Source organism: Eschscholzia californica, unplaced genomic scaffold, assembly GCF_041429995.1.
Source record: "Eschscholzia californica isolate CP2 unplaced genomic scaffold, dmEscCali1.0.p SCAF_6, whole genome shotgun sequence".
NCBI lineage: Eukaryota > Viridiplantae > Streptophyta > Magnoliopsida > Ranunculales > Papaveraceae > Eschscholzia > Eschscholzia californica.
In genome coordinates this window covers 35,086,726-35,102,320 of record NW_028238483.1, presented here as the reverse complement: position 1 = coordinate 35,102,320, position 15,595 = coordinate 35,086,726, and the positions used below count along the sequence as shown (strand labels likewise).

Below are 15,595 nucleotides of genomic sequence, written 5' to 3'. Positions count from 1 at the left end.
TACGAGACGTCAAGAATCCGTTAACTGTGCAAGAACAATATTTTACGAGACGTCAAGAATCGGTAAGAAATGATGTTGAACGAGTCTTTGATGTATTGCAAGCTCGTTTTGCTATTATCCGAGAACCGACACGTCTTTGGGATGTAGAAACACTAGGTAATATCGTGAAGGCATGTATTATATTGCATAACATGATAATCGAAAATGAAGGACCTAATGCAACTAATGATTTTGATGGAAATATTCCAGAAGAAGTGCGTGTTTGGGGAAAATGTTGTCGAAAAAATGTTTGATCGTCTTGTAGAACATTGTGGAATACTAAAGATCGCAACGACTAACGGAACTATCATCGTTATTTTACTTATTTTTCTGTATTTCGATTATGTGTTTGTGGGGGAGTTATTATGTATTAGGTTTTCAATCAATGAAGTGTTATTTAGAAAAAAAAATACATTAAAAAAAGTTTCATTTGAAAAAAAATAGATTATAAAAAAAAAAATTAAATGGGGTGGCGGACCGGTTAGGAGTTCCCAACTAGCCGTTGGGAACTCCCAACGGTTGGATTTTGGGGTTGGGAGCCTCCCAGCCCGGACTCCCAGACTCCCAGTCCCACCGGGAGCACAACCCCGGAGCTCCCGGGTTGGGAGGCATGGGCTGGGGGGTGGGGCTCCCAAATTTGAATTGGGAGCCCAGCCCCCAACATGCCCTTACTATTTTAAACAAAATACTAGTCATATTTAGCGTAAAAGAGTTGGAATCATAAATTGAATCATTCACAGATAAAATAAACTTTTAAACTAAACCTAACACTGTAAGTTATTACGATTAAAATCACATCTGATCATTACTCTTGATAATCATATTCTTTTTCTACACGTCAACCATTGTGTTACTGTTCTCACCAAAGTAAGAAGTCGAAGGAGATAAACTCAACTACCAATTATTATACGAAGTACACTCAATTACCAATTAGTATTGAGATGGTAAACTCAAAAACCCTATTTTATATACTAAAAGAAAAATTCCCGCGATTCTTCATAAAGAAGTAAGAGAGCAAAAAACTTCACCTTTCTTCGTTCTTTTTGGTGGTGAGAAGGTGATAGTATTGGTCGTGGCCTGACGATAGTTTCTGTAGTTTAAGAATGGTGGTGTTTGTGGTGGTCGTCTGGAAGGTGTAGTAATGATAGAGGTGACTGTATTAGTATAGGTACAGCGGTAGTGGTGATGGAAGTATAGTAATCGGGGTGTTAAGAGTCTTGGGACAGATGGTAGAAGTCTTACAATAATGGAGGTTTGATAGTGATTTATTAAAGACTAGACAATACAAAAAAGTTCTGCTTGAAGTTACCAAAACTTCATAAAAAGACCAAACATTTAACATTTAATGAAGTGGCACCCCTTACTTCTTTCTTCGCAGTTCTTCTTGGAGGATCTAGACCCCCAAGCAAGGCTTTGCCCCTAGGTCTGGACCTACATCCTTTTAGACGTTATTGCATAACTCTTGCAAACAGTTTTAAATTAAAAAATTACCTAGGGAGCCGAATCGAGAAAAAAATTGGGTGATTTTTTTTTAGTAAAATAAAAAAATTTGTAAGGAATTTCGAGAAAATTTAACTCTCTTTGGGCAGGAAGTGATCCCACCATAACACAACAACAAAAGAAGATCAATCAGCTACTCTATTTTGCTGTAAAAACCTTTCTATTATATAAGAGTACCTACCAACCAAGTCTATGGATCAACAAACTGAGTACATATTCTAGGCATCAAACAGAAGTTGGCATAACAAGTACTTCTGCTTGTTCTGTTACTCAAAATTCTGTACAGGGAGTAAAATAGCTTCTACTTTATACTAGAGCTCGACAACGATGTTATTCTATCCAAAATAAGTTAATTATAATCACGAGTATTGCTTCTCAACATTTAAATATAACTACATATATAATATATCAGAAAACTGGTTGATGAAATTCCCTCTAATAATTTAATTGCTAATCCTGAAAAGGGTTTCTAAATCTAGAGAATATGGGGCCCAAAGAAGAGATAGAGACAGAAAATTGGGCTCTGTACAAACTGAAAACAAGATACCTTTCTTGATCTTGTCTACATGAAGTAGCTGAGTGATTTCTTCTTCCTCGATCCACCTTCTCCATATAGATCATTCCATTGGATGAGCTCATTCATATTTGAAGAATCAGATGACACACTTGCACATACCTACACAAATATACTCCGTTATTATCTCAGCAATGTCGAGATTTTCAAAATGTTCAGACCTCATAATAGATCCAGACATAAATTTAAGCTGAAAATGTAATCGTTTGATAGGATGACTTTGTTCTGATTTAATACTGATAAAGCTTACAACTAATCCTCAAGAAACTGTAGATCCCCAGAAATTGTACACAGCACCAAGAGCTTAAGAATTAAGACATCTAAATAAGTAGGTATAACCCAAGGAATACAGTCATATATGCATCCAATTACTAGTAAAAATCGATTCTTCCTCTGCCAAGTGCTGGAAGATCAATTACCAGAGCATCCATTTCTTATAAAAAAGAAAATTGAAAAACGTCAAACAGAAAGGGATAGAAGAGATTCTGTATTTAAAAGATGGATAAATCGAGGAGTGGTGAAACGTGGTCAACACTACTACACTAGTACAATGGGAAGTTTAATTAGCCACGCCTGTATTTTGGTTTTGAGAATTTGAAGAATAACATTTTGGGCAGTCAGTGGGTGGTCATCAATTTCGAATTTAAACTCAACTGTCGGATCCCACTTTATGATCAAAATCTGAAGGCCATCCACTGAAAAAGTAGATAACTTCTATTTTACGTATATAAACATGTTGCTTACAATAACTTAATGAGAAAACAAAAATGTGTTCATCTGTGAAGTGGTGACCTAAATCTTTGTATCATGGTTGTCGTGTTGCTCATATGTCAAAAACGCATATATATATATATATATATATATATATATATATATATATATATATATATATATATATGTTCACCTTGTTCGTGCCTCCAAGCTTCTTAAACTAATAAATCTTGAACAGATGTCGAGGAGAGAAATACCTGATCATGTGCATATTTGAAATCTTCCATGTTTAACGGGCGAATATCCGCAGCGCTATGTAGCTCAGGTAACGGTTTATTCTCCGCCAATGCTAAACTTTTCTCCTGAAAATAATGCAACAAGAAGAGCATGCCATAAATCAGATGGAGTTAAAATACCAGCAGCTATAGAGGAATTATGGATATTTAGGAACATTGAGAAAAATATTTAATGGGATGATCTAGATGGAGAAAATGAGTGCAAGGGATGTTAGATATAAAAAAGGAAAATGAGAACATCAGTGGAAGTCACGATATTGAACATATTTTGTTACAGATTCTGAGAACAGCATACTGACCTTCTTCTCCTTCTCTAGAATTTCTCTAATGGGACAGTGTGCAGCAGTAACACAAAGATTCTGAAACCAAAAGCAATGTTTGGAGGAACTTAATATATGCAAAACTTGCAATTACAAAGGACAAGGATTTTTCTTATACAATCTAAAACACTGGGCTAACCTTTAAATCGCTTCCAGAATAACCATCGGTCATATTTGCTACTGCTTCTAAATCGACATTAGGTGCCAGCTCTTCTTTGGCCATTATGACTCTTAAGATTTTCTCTCTGTTTGAGACGTCTGGCAAGTTTACCATCAACCTGCAGGCAATAATTTTTGCATAAGAGGTCTATTTATTTACACGGGCCTTGAAGGTAACTAAGATTTACCCACGAATTGCAATGCTTAAAAGAACAATCACAAAAACCTTAAAAATACTAAAACTAAAAGAGTTACCTCCGAGGAAGCCTCCTTATAACAGCCTCGTCGAGGTCAAAGGGCCTATTGGTGGCCGCTAGTACCAACACACGCTCTTTATCCTTCGTACGTAGACCATCCCAGTTCATCATGAATTCATTTTTCATCTTGCGCATAGCTTCATGTTCCCCTGGATTTTCACGTCTTCCTAACATGCTGTCAACCTATATTACAAGAATTCGTGAACAAAATATGATCAAATTTACATAATTCCAGCAAATACAGAGAAACATACAAGATTAGCAGGAAGCAGACAAGGTTCATGAGATGGCAGAAGAATGTCGGAATCCATCTAACAAGGAACAATTTAAAGCTTCAGGTGTTCAACTAACCTCGTCAACAAAAATTACACTAGGAGCAATTTTACTCGCAAGTGAAAACACTGCTTTGACATACTTTTCTCCTTCTCCAAACCACTGTCAGCAATAAGTTTAGGATTATGGAAACCCAGAAAAGGATAAATCTGATGGCTAAAAGCCTAAAATATTTATTTGCAGAATACCTTTGACGATATGCTTGACATTGAAATATTGATAAAGTTTGCCCCAGCCTCAGTTGCAACAGCTTTTGCAAGCATGGTTTTCCCTGTACCAGGAGGACCAAATAGCAATATTCCTTTGCAAGGCTGGAAACATGATCAGACTTCAGATTTTTAGCAAAAGCACTAGGTAGAATAGTCAAGTTACATGGGTATGCCTGGATGATTGAATTTGAACAACTCAAGTCTGAGGACAGGGAGAGAGATCAGAAAATTGAACCTTAGTCAGTTGTCCCCTACAAAACAGTTCTGGCCTCTGCAGAGGAAGCATCACCAGTTCTTTCATTGTGTCCTTCACATGTTCTAGGGCTCCAATATCGTCAAAAGTGACTCCAATATCGCTTGGTGGAATGACATCGGCCAAAAGTTTCTTCTCAAAGTCATTCTCAGTGACTACATCCTGAAATTCTCAAAACCAAATGATCATCTGAAATAGTTAAAAGCATGTTCAAAAATAAATAAATAAATTGTGAAGATAATGATAGATTTTCATAATTGCACAAAGTGAGTACTTTTCTGTAATCCCTTTTCCTACATAGCTACTAAATCTTCATGATGAACGTTTTTCTGTTATAACCATTATGCACTTCTAAGTAAATAATACCATAAAAAAAAACTGGGGGTTGTTATAACGCCAATGTACCATTTTAGTGCCCTACCACTTCGTTAAAAATGATCATAATGGTAACTTTTCCAATACAATGGTAAGAAATAAAAATTAAGGACCATAATGCAACTGCTTTACCACTTTCTGAAAATTAATTTAAAATATGTTGTCATCAGAAACATGCGGTCTTTCAATGATCCAAGCATCATCAAGAAAAATGTATAAACTATACCTTAAGTGATTTCTTCGAACTCTTGGTTTCGTTTTGGATATCATGTAGAAGGTCCAGACCATATTTGACACTGCAGCATTATTAGTAAGAATAATGTTAAAGCGGCCCTATGAGGACCAAGCTCGTCGTTTCACACAATAACCTAACTTTGAAAAATATAATTACCTTTCAGCAGAAATAACAATTTTAGAATCTTTGACAATATCGTTGTTGCAATGCATAAGATGATGACTTAAAGAAAAACCAATTATCTTCTCGACGCCTGTAAAATCATGTAGGAACGGTAGAGAATGCGTGCATAAGCCGGCCAGTTTCTAGGGAGGTAAAAAAATGTTGAAAGTTGGGGCATAGAATTACTGACCTTCAATAGCAAGGGTTTGGTCTTTTATGCATAATGTTTCAAGGTCAGGGCATTCGAATCCTATTCGGGTTAGAACCTGAACATAAGAAGTCAAAAAGGTTAGAATGTTTGGGCAAGCTCAAGTTTGCTCACTGAAAGTAAACTCTTTCAAACAAAACTGTTATAATATTCATCATGCAAATAGTTAGATTTATGCAGTAAGTAAAATTCTGACCAAAAAAGCACTTGATGCTAGAGAATTCATTATAAGTTTATGTAATCCTACATTCTCAACTATCTGATGAGAATGATGTAAGTTTTTCTATACAATGCATCTTCTGGAGTCTGGACACGATTTATTAAGTAAATGAATAGGCATTAAAATCACAAGCTCTTCGTATCAAAAACATAAGTTCAATGATTTCGTTTGAAGAAATTTCTTCAAGATCTCCAAACAATTACTCAAGCACAAATGACATGAATAAAAAGATCTACCCTTCGTTCCCCATTTTCTTTAAGGTATCCAGCCCAACCTGGAATATGTCAAAAATGAAGCAAAATAAATATCTATACTGTATGACTGTGTCATTCTAAAATATTCAATCTGGTTTGTTGGTCTTTTCTTAACCTTGGAATCACTTTGACCTTGGGAGTTGGGAATTTAATCCACATTTGACTCACATCATCCTAGACTTAATCTCCGTAAAGCAATAAACCTCTCGTCACCAAAACAACTATAATACAATTATTACCGGAAGTTGCAAGTTATTCTGAAGAATTTGTAATAATAAAAGTTTCACCGATGGGAGGATATTTACTACATAATAGAGATCGCTCTTTGTAGTCTTTTCCCTTTTCATGCTTCTTCAACACAAGAAAAAGACCACAAATTTTCTGACCAACGCTAATATTTTGAAGCAAAGCCTAGATAGATCATTCAATTGAAGGTTCCACTTTCTGCACTTCAAATCTTTAATATATATACATGTTATATATAATATATATATATATATATAAACATATATACTGTCCTTTCTCTGCATATGCTGTGTGAATCTACAGAATTATGTATGTAGTATGTAATTCTATGTAGGTATAAATATTTTCTTTACTCAACAAAACAGATAGTAATAACTTACAGAGCAAATTGTAGCATTATTTGACTTTATTTTGAGAGTATCGATATCACGATCCAACTGTTGTTTCCAGTCCAGAAGCACTGTCTCATCCTGACAATATTCCACAAGATACAAGCAAATGATAGAACAATATCTCTAGAAAAACCAAATATACTACAACCCTTGAAAATTTAGGCTACCTGTGGTGACTGTATAGTCACTCTGTTTGGAAAAAGTCGAACAAGTTGCTTCGTGATCTTTGACACTTCTTTGCTTCTCTCATGAAACCTACCCATACCATCCTGCAAATACCAGTCTCGCCATATATGAATTCCACAGATTCAGACACATAAGCATTACTTGAACAATGTCAACAAAGGGAAAAGTTCCAAGTACCATTATTAACTAGAAAATTTGAAAACAAATTGTCATAGTTTGCAAACAGTTTGTTAGGTAATAACTGTCTGAAAAATGAAAGTAGTAAAGGATAACTGAAAAATAAAGAACCACAGCCACTATCGCATGAAAATACAATAATAAGAACAAAGTTTATGCATCCCAAATAATGGCAAAATTCTGTTAAGTAAAACGTATGGCTGGAAATGTTGATACATACTGGAAAAGCAAAGTCAAGCAGAGGGTTGCTTCCGAACTTCGTAAACAGAAGACCACCAGGATGTGACTGTTGAGTGGATTACACAAAGAGGAAAAGGAAAAATTGTAGTTTAGCAAGAGAGATAGCTTTCTGTGCCAGAAGAACCTTAACTTACAACCAACAACTTAGCAAAAGATAACTGATTTATTACCTTTTCCTTACGATTGTCCGTCTGTGTATGTGAACCAATTCTAATTACATTTGCCGGAAGACTCTCAAGTCCATTCTTGATGGTTTCATATACTTCTGGGTATTCCACTACATACTTTTCAATGTCTTTGAGAAACAATACAAGTGGACCATTTTTACTTTCAGTAGAAGCGACCTGTGATAATTAGAGCTTCAGAGAACAACCACGTAACAACTAAGAAATAACTACTTATTATATTGAAAATTTGGAAGACCCATGCAATTACCTCAAAGAGTTCATTAATTGCAAGTTTGTCAATGTCATCGCCTCCCAAACTCTCTAGCCGAAGTAAATCAGCTGCATAAGGAGAAGTGATAGCCTTCAATATATAGAACTGATGATAAAATATTACAAAGTTCGTTTCAGTAAATTCACCAGCACAAAAGAATCCATGATCTCCTTCACAAATTCCTCCCAGATCATTGCCATCAGGTATTGGTTTGTCAAATCTGACTCCGATTTTTGAGGATTCATTTTCTTCAAAAGCAAGGACTACTTTGCCTTTGTACCCATAAGCTGGTCCCCTGCAAATGCTCACAGTTAAAAGAGTAGTCAAAGGTTAGAGTACATATTAACAAACAAATTTCATGCAAGTATGCAAAAGTTCCTTAATATCCTTCGTTTACGTAACAATAAGACCATTTTAAGCAAACATATTGGATACTCGAATTGGGAACTCAGATACTCTTCGTAGGTACTCCAGCCATTTCAGTGCGAGATTTTGTATGTGTATGTGTATGTGTGAACTTGAAACAATCGTGCCAGGACTACAAATACCAGCCCAACTTCCAAGTCAACATGACAACACATATTGTGTAACACTGTTAGTCCAGAACTTTTTTTCAAAGAACAATAAATAGAACTATAGAAGTAGAAACACGTGCAGCCATACCGAAGTACTGGCTTTTCCTACTCTTGCCTCATACCAGGTACTGCACCCATACTAGTCTTCATGTTACATGGCTTATATCCATTATACTACACACAGTAATTACTACAAACAAGGTGTTGAACAACACGACGAAGGCAAAACGAAAACAAATCTATAGTATATGTCAGAGCAAAAAATTGTCTAGCACCAAGTGTTTAGACTTTAGACTAGAGATAGCATCAAAGTAATGACTAACTGAAATGATATTTATGCTCCAGTAGGCAGTAATCTACCTTGAAGGGGGGTGAAGAGGAGGAAATTCAAGAGAATGTAAATCGCTCACAAATCTGACCCTGTCACCTGAAATTTTCACAAATGTTGGTGTCGTGAAGTGATCAAATGATTAAATCCTAAAGGGTCGATGAAAGCATAAAATGGGGAGTCAAAAAATAATCAGTATAGCTATGCATCATCATTAACAATGATAAGGTGAGAAACTGCATGCCTGTTTTAAATGTATAGTTCTTAGATGATGCAGTTGAGACCTCCTGCTTCTGTACACCTTGAGAATTATTTATAAACGCACCAGTAATGTCTGCCTCAACACTTGAAGTTGGTTTCTCAGGATAACAGGAATCCACTTGGATGGCTCGTTGCTTCGCAAGATTAATTGAATTTTCCGATGTTGAAATTTCTTTGTCGGATCCAGTATCGTCCAGAGAATGACCCTAATAGAAACAAGCATTTAGGATAAACTTGCAATGACAAGTGACAACTCCTAGATTCTGCTAGAACATATGTTGCATAATGTTCTAGAAATCTCACACTCCTGCTCTAAATTATGTCTGATTCTGGGACTCCCAAATACCCCAGTGGATCACTTTCACGTTTTTTTTCTTACAGTAGTTAATAATTATGTTATGAGTTTACTATGAAGAATGGTACTTCACCAGATTGCAGTATGAAATTTTATCATATGAATGACATCCACTCAAAAGTCCCATTATCCACAATAAGATTGTGAAAACCTGGAATCCCGTTCTTGAGGGTTTTAGTCACATGTGCTGTATCCTATTGTACTTCAGAACCCAAACCGAAAGTAGTTGAACATAGACGAGATTTTCCCCACTGGAGGATGTGCACAGTAAATTTTAATTTTTCACCATAAATCCTAAAATAAGAGCAAAGGAAAGTCAAAGAAGCTTACACCAGGCAACAAGAGGGAATCAACGATAAGCAGCCTAACACCAAAATGTTTGGCCAGTGCCTTCACCAAGGTCTCTTGATATATTTCAGAACCTATATGTGGCAACACCAAAAGCATATAGCTCAAAGGCCCAGTACAGAGGGAACAAAGAAGCATATTGTAGTAAATCTTAAAATACAACAATACTTGCCTGGAGGACCAGATAACAATATTCGCGGGTTTATGGTGGGGAGATCTGAACTGTACTTCGAATATTCATTGCACTTGAGACTTATATAGGTGGATGTAACCAAGGTGCTCTTTGTAGTCTCACTGCAACAATTAAAATGTAAGAGTCCTAACAACGTATATTAAGACCAGATTCAGACAGAGTGAAATATAAAATGCCAATAGCCAAGACATGGAGATGCCACACACTTCCTTAAAATATCTTAAGTTGTGTACAATAGAATCAGAATTGGATAAGCACCATATGCTAATGCATTACCATAATATGACTAACAGAAAAGATATTACAGAATGTGTACCATAAGGTCTTTTACACATGAACAGGAGGTACTATATCTTATATCAGTACACAGTTTGATTTACATTATACATTAGTGAATTAAATACACTGGTTACTGACATATTAAAATACCATAGAATATATTTATTTGGATGCTGAGTTTGACAGGGTCCTTCAACAATGTGTTAAATCAGAAGGTGGGTCGGCCCAAAAACAAAATAGAGCCTTTTAGAACAGAAATGTCATTGTAAACAACGAAGGACATGAGTACTAAGTCTAGTCATCCTACCAACAGGAGAACAAAATGCAGCCTTGTCTTTGTTATACGGTAATTGATAAATGATAAAAAGAAAAAGAGAAAACCATGTTATAGCAACATAGAGGAAAGCTATTAAAACCTTTTACCTTAAATAATATGGGAAGTTATTGAATGAGACTTCAATATCGCTAGAATTGAGAACCCCTTGCTGTAACCTATCCTTAAATATTTGGGATCTAGTCGATGATAGAAGTGTTGGAGCATCAACATCCTTGAGTAAATCCCTGAGTCCCCTGTATTCGTTGAGCCTTTTGACAATACTTCCATTTAAATTGAAATCAGGAGCAGGCCCTGCCAACATCCGCAAAAGTGACTTCACATCATTATTAGTCCCAATCTTTCCAATTTCAACATCTCGAGCATCAGAGGGAACGTTATCAGGATTTAAGGTTTCATTAACAGGTAAAGAAGCACCATCAGGTCCATCCCCATCGTTATTTCCGGAACTACCCTTCTGCGTGGAGGAATAGGTGTTTGGATCTGAAATATCAGGTACGTCACAGTTTGAAGGTAGTGTAGGCCTTTCTAAACCTTTCTTTACATCCTCGCCACTTCGGGTAGGTGGTGGAAGAAGTGAAAATTCATTTTTAAGATTTGAAAGCAAACCTTTTCTAAGATTTGAAAGCAACTCTTTTCTAAGATCTGAACGCAAATCTTTTCTAAGATTTGCAAGAGATGCTAATACTGATGCTGCTCCTGTAACAGCTGCTCGTTCTCCAGGTTTTGTCTCGAACTCTAGTCCTTTAATTGGAGCACCATGCCCCTCTGAAATGCCAACTGAAGAAGATACGGGACTATTCAAGTTCTCAGTTATGAGGTGCTGAAATATCTGATAACATGTTCAGGAATTTACACGAGGAGAATGGATATCTTCAAATACAGAAAGCGAGATTATCAATAGAGTATTACAAAACAAGGATTGTATACCTATAAACAGGCGAACAGCTTAAAAAACATATAATAAGGATACATAAGCTTGTTTGCCGGATGAACTGAAAACTACTTCGTCCCCTCCACTGAGTATCACACTAGTGTTTTTTTCAAATATCTTTCCGTTTACTTGGACAATACCTTCTCCCCCTAAGATTTCTAGTGTGGCAACATATGAACCTTCTCTCTGTCCGATGGAAAACAGAGTACAACCATACAATAAGAATCCATGTCATGTCATGAGAACTAACACAAAACACTTATATCTAGATCAAGAAGTTACTTGTACTACAAACAGGTGTGGACTTAGGATGTTATACCTCTGTATGCTTCAGCTTACACCAAACGGAACTAGCAGACGGGTCTCTCAACCATAAATTGCATTTTTGGCTTTGACCAATAGTGAATAGAGAACCACAAATTGACAGGTGGGGATTCTGGGGAACTCAACAATAATGCCATTTTTGGTTAGCAAGAATTAGAAAGCATTTAGTGGTCAAATGAGAGTAATCTACAGCAAATGACAGATTAACCTAATTTAATAAAAAAAAAACTTCCACGGACTTTCGATTTCAAACACAGTACTGATAACAGCATCTAATCGAGAATTTTAGTATATATATATATATATATATATATATATATATTTGTAGGCATTTCATTAATTCTGTAGAGGATGTGGATGAATTTTCAAATACCTATCAACTCATCTAATTCCAGTCAACCATATTGTACAACTTAGTAGTTGAGATTGGACCCAGTTCTTGAATTAGCAATGCGCTACTCACTAGACAGCCATGCGCTACTCAATAGGGGCGTCTTCCTTACATAATGCAAGGTTAAGGAAAACCGGGATTTCTTTAAAAAAGTACATTACTAACAGGAGAGAATTAGGGCACACCGACCGGCTCCCCCAACAACTCAAGTCCCCGGCTCCCCCAACAACTCAAGTGATTAGGTGAGGACATGATTCGAACCTGTAGTCTTCAAGTGATGGTTCTGATGAGTCTACCAATTCCTCTACCCAGCTCCTTACCGTCTGTTTCTTTCACTATTTCGACCCCACCTAGGGCCCCAGCTTTAGTTGCTTGGCCGGGATAGAAGCAGCGGTAAGTAAGCGGCGGGGGCACTCCACTCGTTTGGTTGGACCTATGCCGTACGACTTTGGCCGAGTCAGCCGAGTGACTCGGGACTCGACTCGGACTCGACCATACACCGAGCCGAGTCCCACCGAGTTCCCGAGTCTAAGGTGCCCGCTAGCCGTTTGTGCATGAGCAAAATGGCCTCAAAGGAGATCAAGACTATATTTGTAATTTCATATATCATATAAGATCTATTTTATCAATATAATACACATCATATTGTCATAAAAACCACTCACTTTTGCCCAGAGAAAAATTTCTAAGCAGACCACTATTTGCTATTTGCATACTACCGGTTAGCAATTTTGGTTAGAAATATTTGATGGAGTTCCCATATTGGTTGTGGGACTGGTTCTCACTTTTTAAGTGTGAAAGGTCGCCTCAAATCTTGAGCTTGCTTTTGGGGGTGCGAGAGGCCTAGGACCACTTAGAGGCAAGAAAGGCCCAAGGCCATACCCACAAGATTTACATATTGAATGATGTTTACATAGAAGAACTGAATTAACATATGAGGTAGAATTATCCAAATTATAATAGGGTTATCTACTACCTCAAAAAATAGAACAAAAACGAATGAACGAAGACAGCAGCTTAAAGTCATCGGATTAGGAACTCAGTAGACTCTCACTCTAAGAAGGCTAATGCTCGAGCCCTTCACGGGTCAGACAGGTTTTTTCCTGTAATATGCTCCTATACAGTAAGGATGCATGAAAAAGGTATGACCAGAAAACAGAGGATCAGTTGATTTGGACACATTCTTTATGCTATGAAAGTTGAGGGGGTGAAAACCCCCTATCCATTACATATTTGAAACATTTTGCTCAGTCTCGTTTCGGTCACACTTCCATCTTGGTTTTCTTTTGTTCAAATGTGAGATACTTAAAGACCCCCTAATATCATCACGAAGAAGAACCAGCCGCAACAACAACCAAACCTCAAAATAGAACTCACCGTGAACATTTGAACCTTAGGCGGCTAGACACATACTTCCATTTATTTGCATTTATCTGATAGTTAACTCACCATTATCAGTCCCTCGGATGTGTTTGATGTTTGTAAAGAACTAATTAACTTTGGGCCTATGACTCTTCTCAATGCATTCATGGTTTTGTACCACATGGTGAATTGGCAACTGTATACAGGCCCTCTAGTCCTTTTACTGATCATAAAACAGTAGTTGCTTTCTGCCTAAGATGATATTTTTCAAACAAAAGTATGAAAAGCAACACTAGAACCCAATTAAGAACACAAAAAACTCCATGAACATGAAAATGCATAAACAGAGTGATAAAACGTTGTTCAAAAGAGGAATCAATATGCTCAACTGATAACATATTAAACTTCCACCCACCCCAACATTTCCATCAAAAGCCATGAATCAAGCAAGCTCACACTAATTCAAGTAAACTGACCTGAGAGTACTGAGAGAGAAGTTTCCCCCATGGACGCTTAGAAGAATATTTCCAAGTTCTATTCAGATTCCGTTTCGGCTGAGGCGCTGTAACAGACAATTTCGACGATTTCTCCACCTCCGCATTAGAACCCCCTTCTTCAAAACAAAATTTTTAATCAGCTAAAATTCAAAATCAAATTTTGAAAAGCAAGAAGATACATGCAAGGTTGAAAAAAAGATAAAAACACTTCTTTATACCTAAAGATGGAGGTGCCACCAAAACCTCGCCTTCTCCTTTAGTATTATTATCCGCAGGTTTCACAGCTACTGTTGAATCAACAGAATTGGTTTCCTTTGTACCATCAACAACAATCTGATCGGATAAACGAACTTCATTCGACTGATTACCTGATTCCTTCGTTAAACCTTGGGGTTCCGGTCGAGAAGTAGAAGGAACTTCATCTTGTGGTGTTTCCGAAACCTTACCGTTCAAAAAAAAAAAGACATCTTTAGAGTTTCAGAAGAAAGGAGAAAAGTAGAGAGAGAGAAAGATAACATCTTTAGAGTTGTTGATGATTAAAAAAAGAAGAATCAAACCTTTGGGCGTTTTCCGTTTGGAGGAGAAGAACCACCTGAAGATGAAATAGATCTCTTAGACCTGGTTTCAACCATGGCTTCTTCTCCGATCCGATTTTTTGTCACGGAGAAATCGAGAGAGATGAAAGAATCAGAGAAGAGAATTGGGACTTTTAAGATTTTTTTTTTTTTTTTTTGAAGAGAGAGAGCAATTGCTATATATATATAGAGAAAATCTGAGAAGAGAAATACGATTTGATGTTTGTTTTAGAGAGAGAGAGAGGGAGATAGATATATAAAGGATCATAAATATCGGCAATAATTTTTGTCACCTTACTAAGTCTCTACGGTTGGAAACGGCCCATGAGCCCCGTGCCTGGGACTCTCCCAGCCCGAACCCAGGGAAGCCTATTATTCTTTTTAGCCCCTTTATCTCCCTCGATTTTCACGATCACCACCCTCGATTTTCACGATCACCACCCTCGATTTTCACGATCACCGCCCTCGATCACCTCCGGACAACACTATTATCCTCTCTCTCTCTCTCTCTCTCTCTCTCTCTCTCTCTCTCTCTCTCTCTCTCTCGCCTCCGGACAACACTATTGTCTTAACAAAATCAGAAAACTTACAAGCGTCTTAACAAAGTTTTTCTCCTACAACGATTTTTTGCGTCTTTAAAACATCAATTTGTTTGTAACCTTTGAATGATCCCGTTTGGTATTCTCTCTTTATATAGTGATGGATTAGGGCAAAGTTAGTGGTAGCGGTCAAGGCAAATATAGTGTCGGTGGCTATCTCTCGCTAGAGTACCCTGCCGCATTAGGGGAGTCTGATAAGTGTACACGTAGGAAGAGTTACTGGTGGGTAGCATCTTTCCAGCGATAAGCTCAGGGTTCCAGTTGTGAAACCCATATGGAGGCACTGATAACCACTTACGAAACACTAATGGACATGCAGATAGGAACGACTGGAATATATCAATTGATTGGCTTAATAACTATTTATGTCATGGAGAAAGAGAGGGAGAGAGAGAGAGAGAGAGAGAGATAGAGAGAGAGAGAGAGAGAGAGAAAGAGAGAGAGAGAGAGAGAGAG

General features: G+C 37.1%; 1 protein-coding gene across 12 annotated transcripts; it reads right to left on the bottom strand.

Moving 5' to 3' along the window:
- Window positions 1–1,869: 1,869 nt before the first annotated feature.
- On the bottom strand, window positions 1,870–15,042 carry LOC147534060 (uncharacterized). 12 transcript variants are annotated; one of them, XM_086651019.1, is made up of 29 exons: window positions 14,523–14,884; window positions 14,334–14,406; window positions 14,184–14,252; window positions 13,945–14,081; window positions 11,711–11,827; window positions 11,431–11,577; window positions 11,067–11,289; window positions 10,547–10,751; window positions 9,824–9,945; window positions 9,634–9,725; window positions 8,932–9,154; window positions 8,720–8,786; window positions 7,931–8,079; window positions 7,782–7,852; window positions 7,517–7,690; window positions 7,327–7,392; window positions 6,911–7,012; window positions 6,732–6,821; window positions 5,614–5,689; window positions 5,418–5,514; window positions 5,253–5,322; window positions 4,634–4,813; window positions 4,378–4,500; window positions 4,208–4,291; window positions 3,855–4,039; window positions 3,580–3,718; window positions 3,420–3,479; window positions 3,082–3,186; window positions 1,870–2,215 (listed from the first exon to the last, which is right to left on the bottom strand). In XM_086651019.1, the coding sequence occupies exons 1-29, from the start codon at window positions 14,595–14,597 to the stop codon at window positions 2,102–2,104; spliced, it is 3,435 nt and encodes a 1,144-aa protein (XP_086507145.1). In that variant the 5' UTR covers window positions 14,598–14,884; the 3' UTR covers window positions 1,870–2,101. The 12 variants fall into 12 exon arrangements, with proteins under 12 accessions (XP_086507145.1, XP_086507140.1, XP_086507146.1 ...); XM_086651014.1 differs by having other exon boundaries at window positions 10,547–10,940; window positions 14,523–14,808; XM_086651020.1 differs by having other exon boundaries at window positions 13,945–14,078; window positions 14,523–14,764.
- Between the last annotated feature and the right edge of the window lie 553 nt (window positions 15,043–15,595).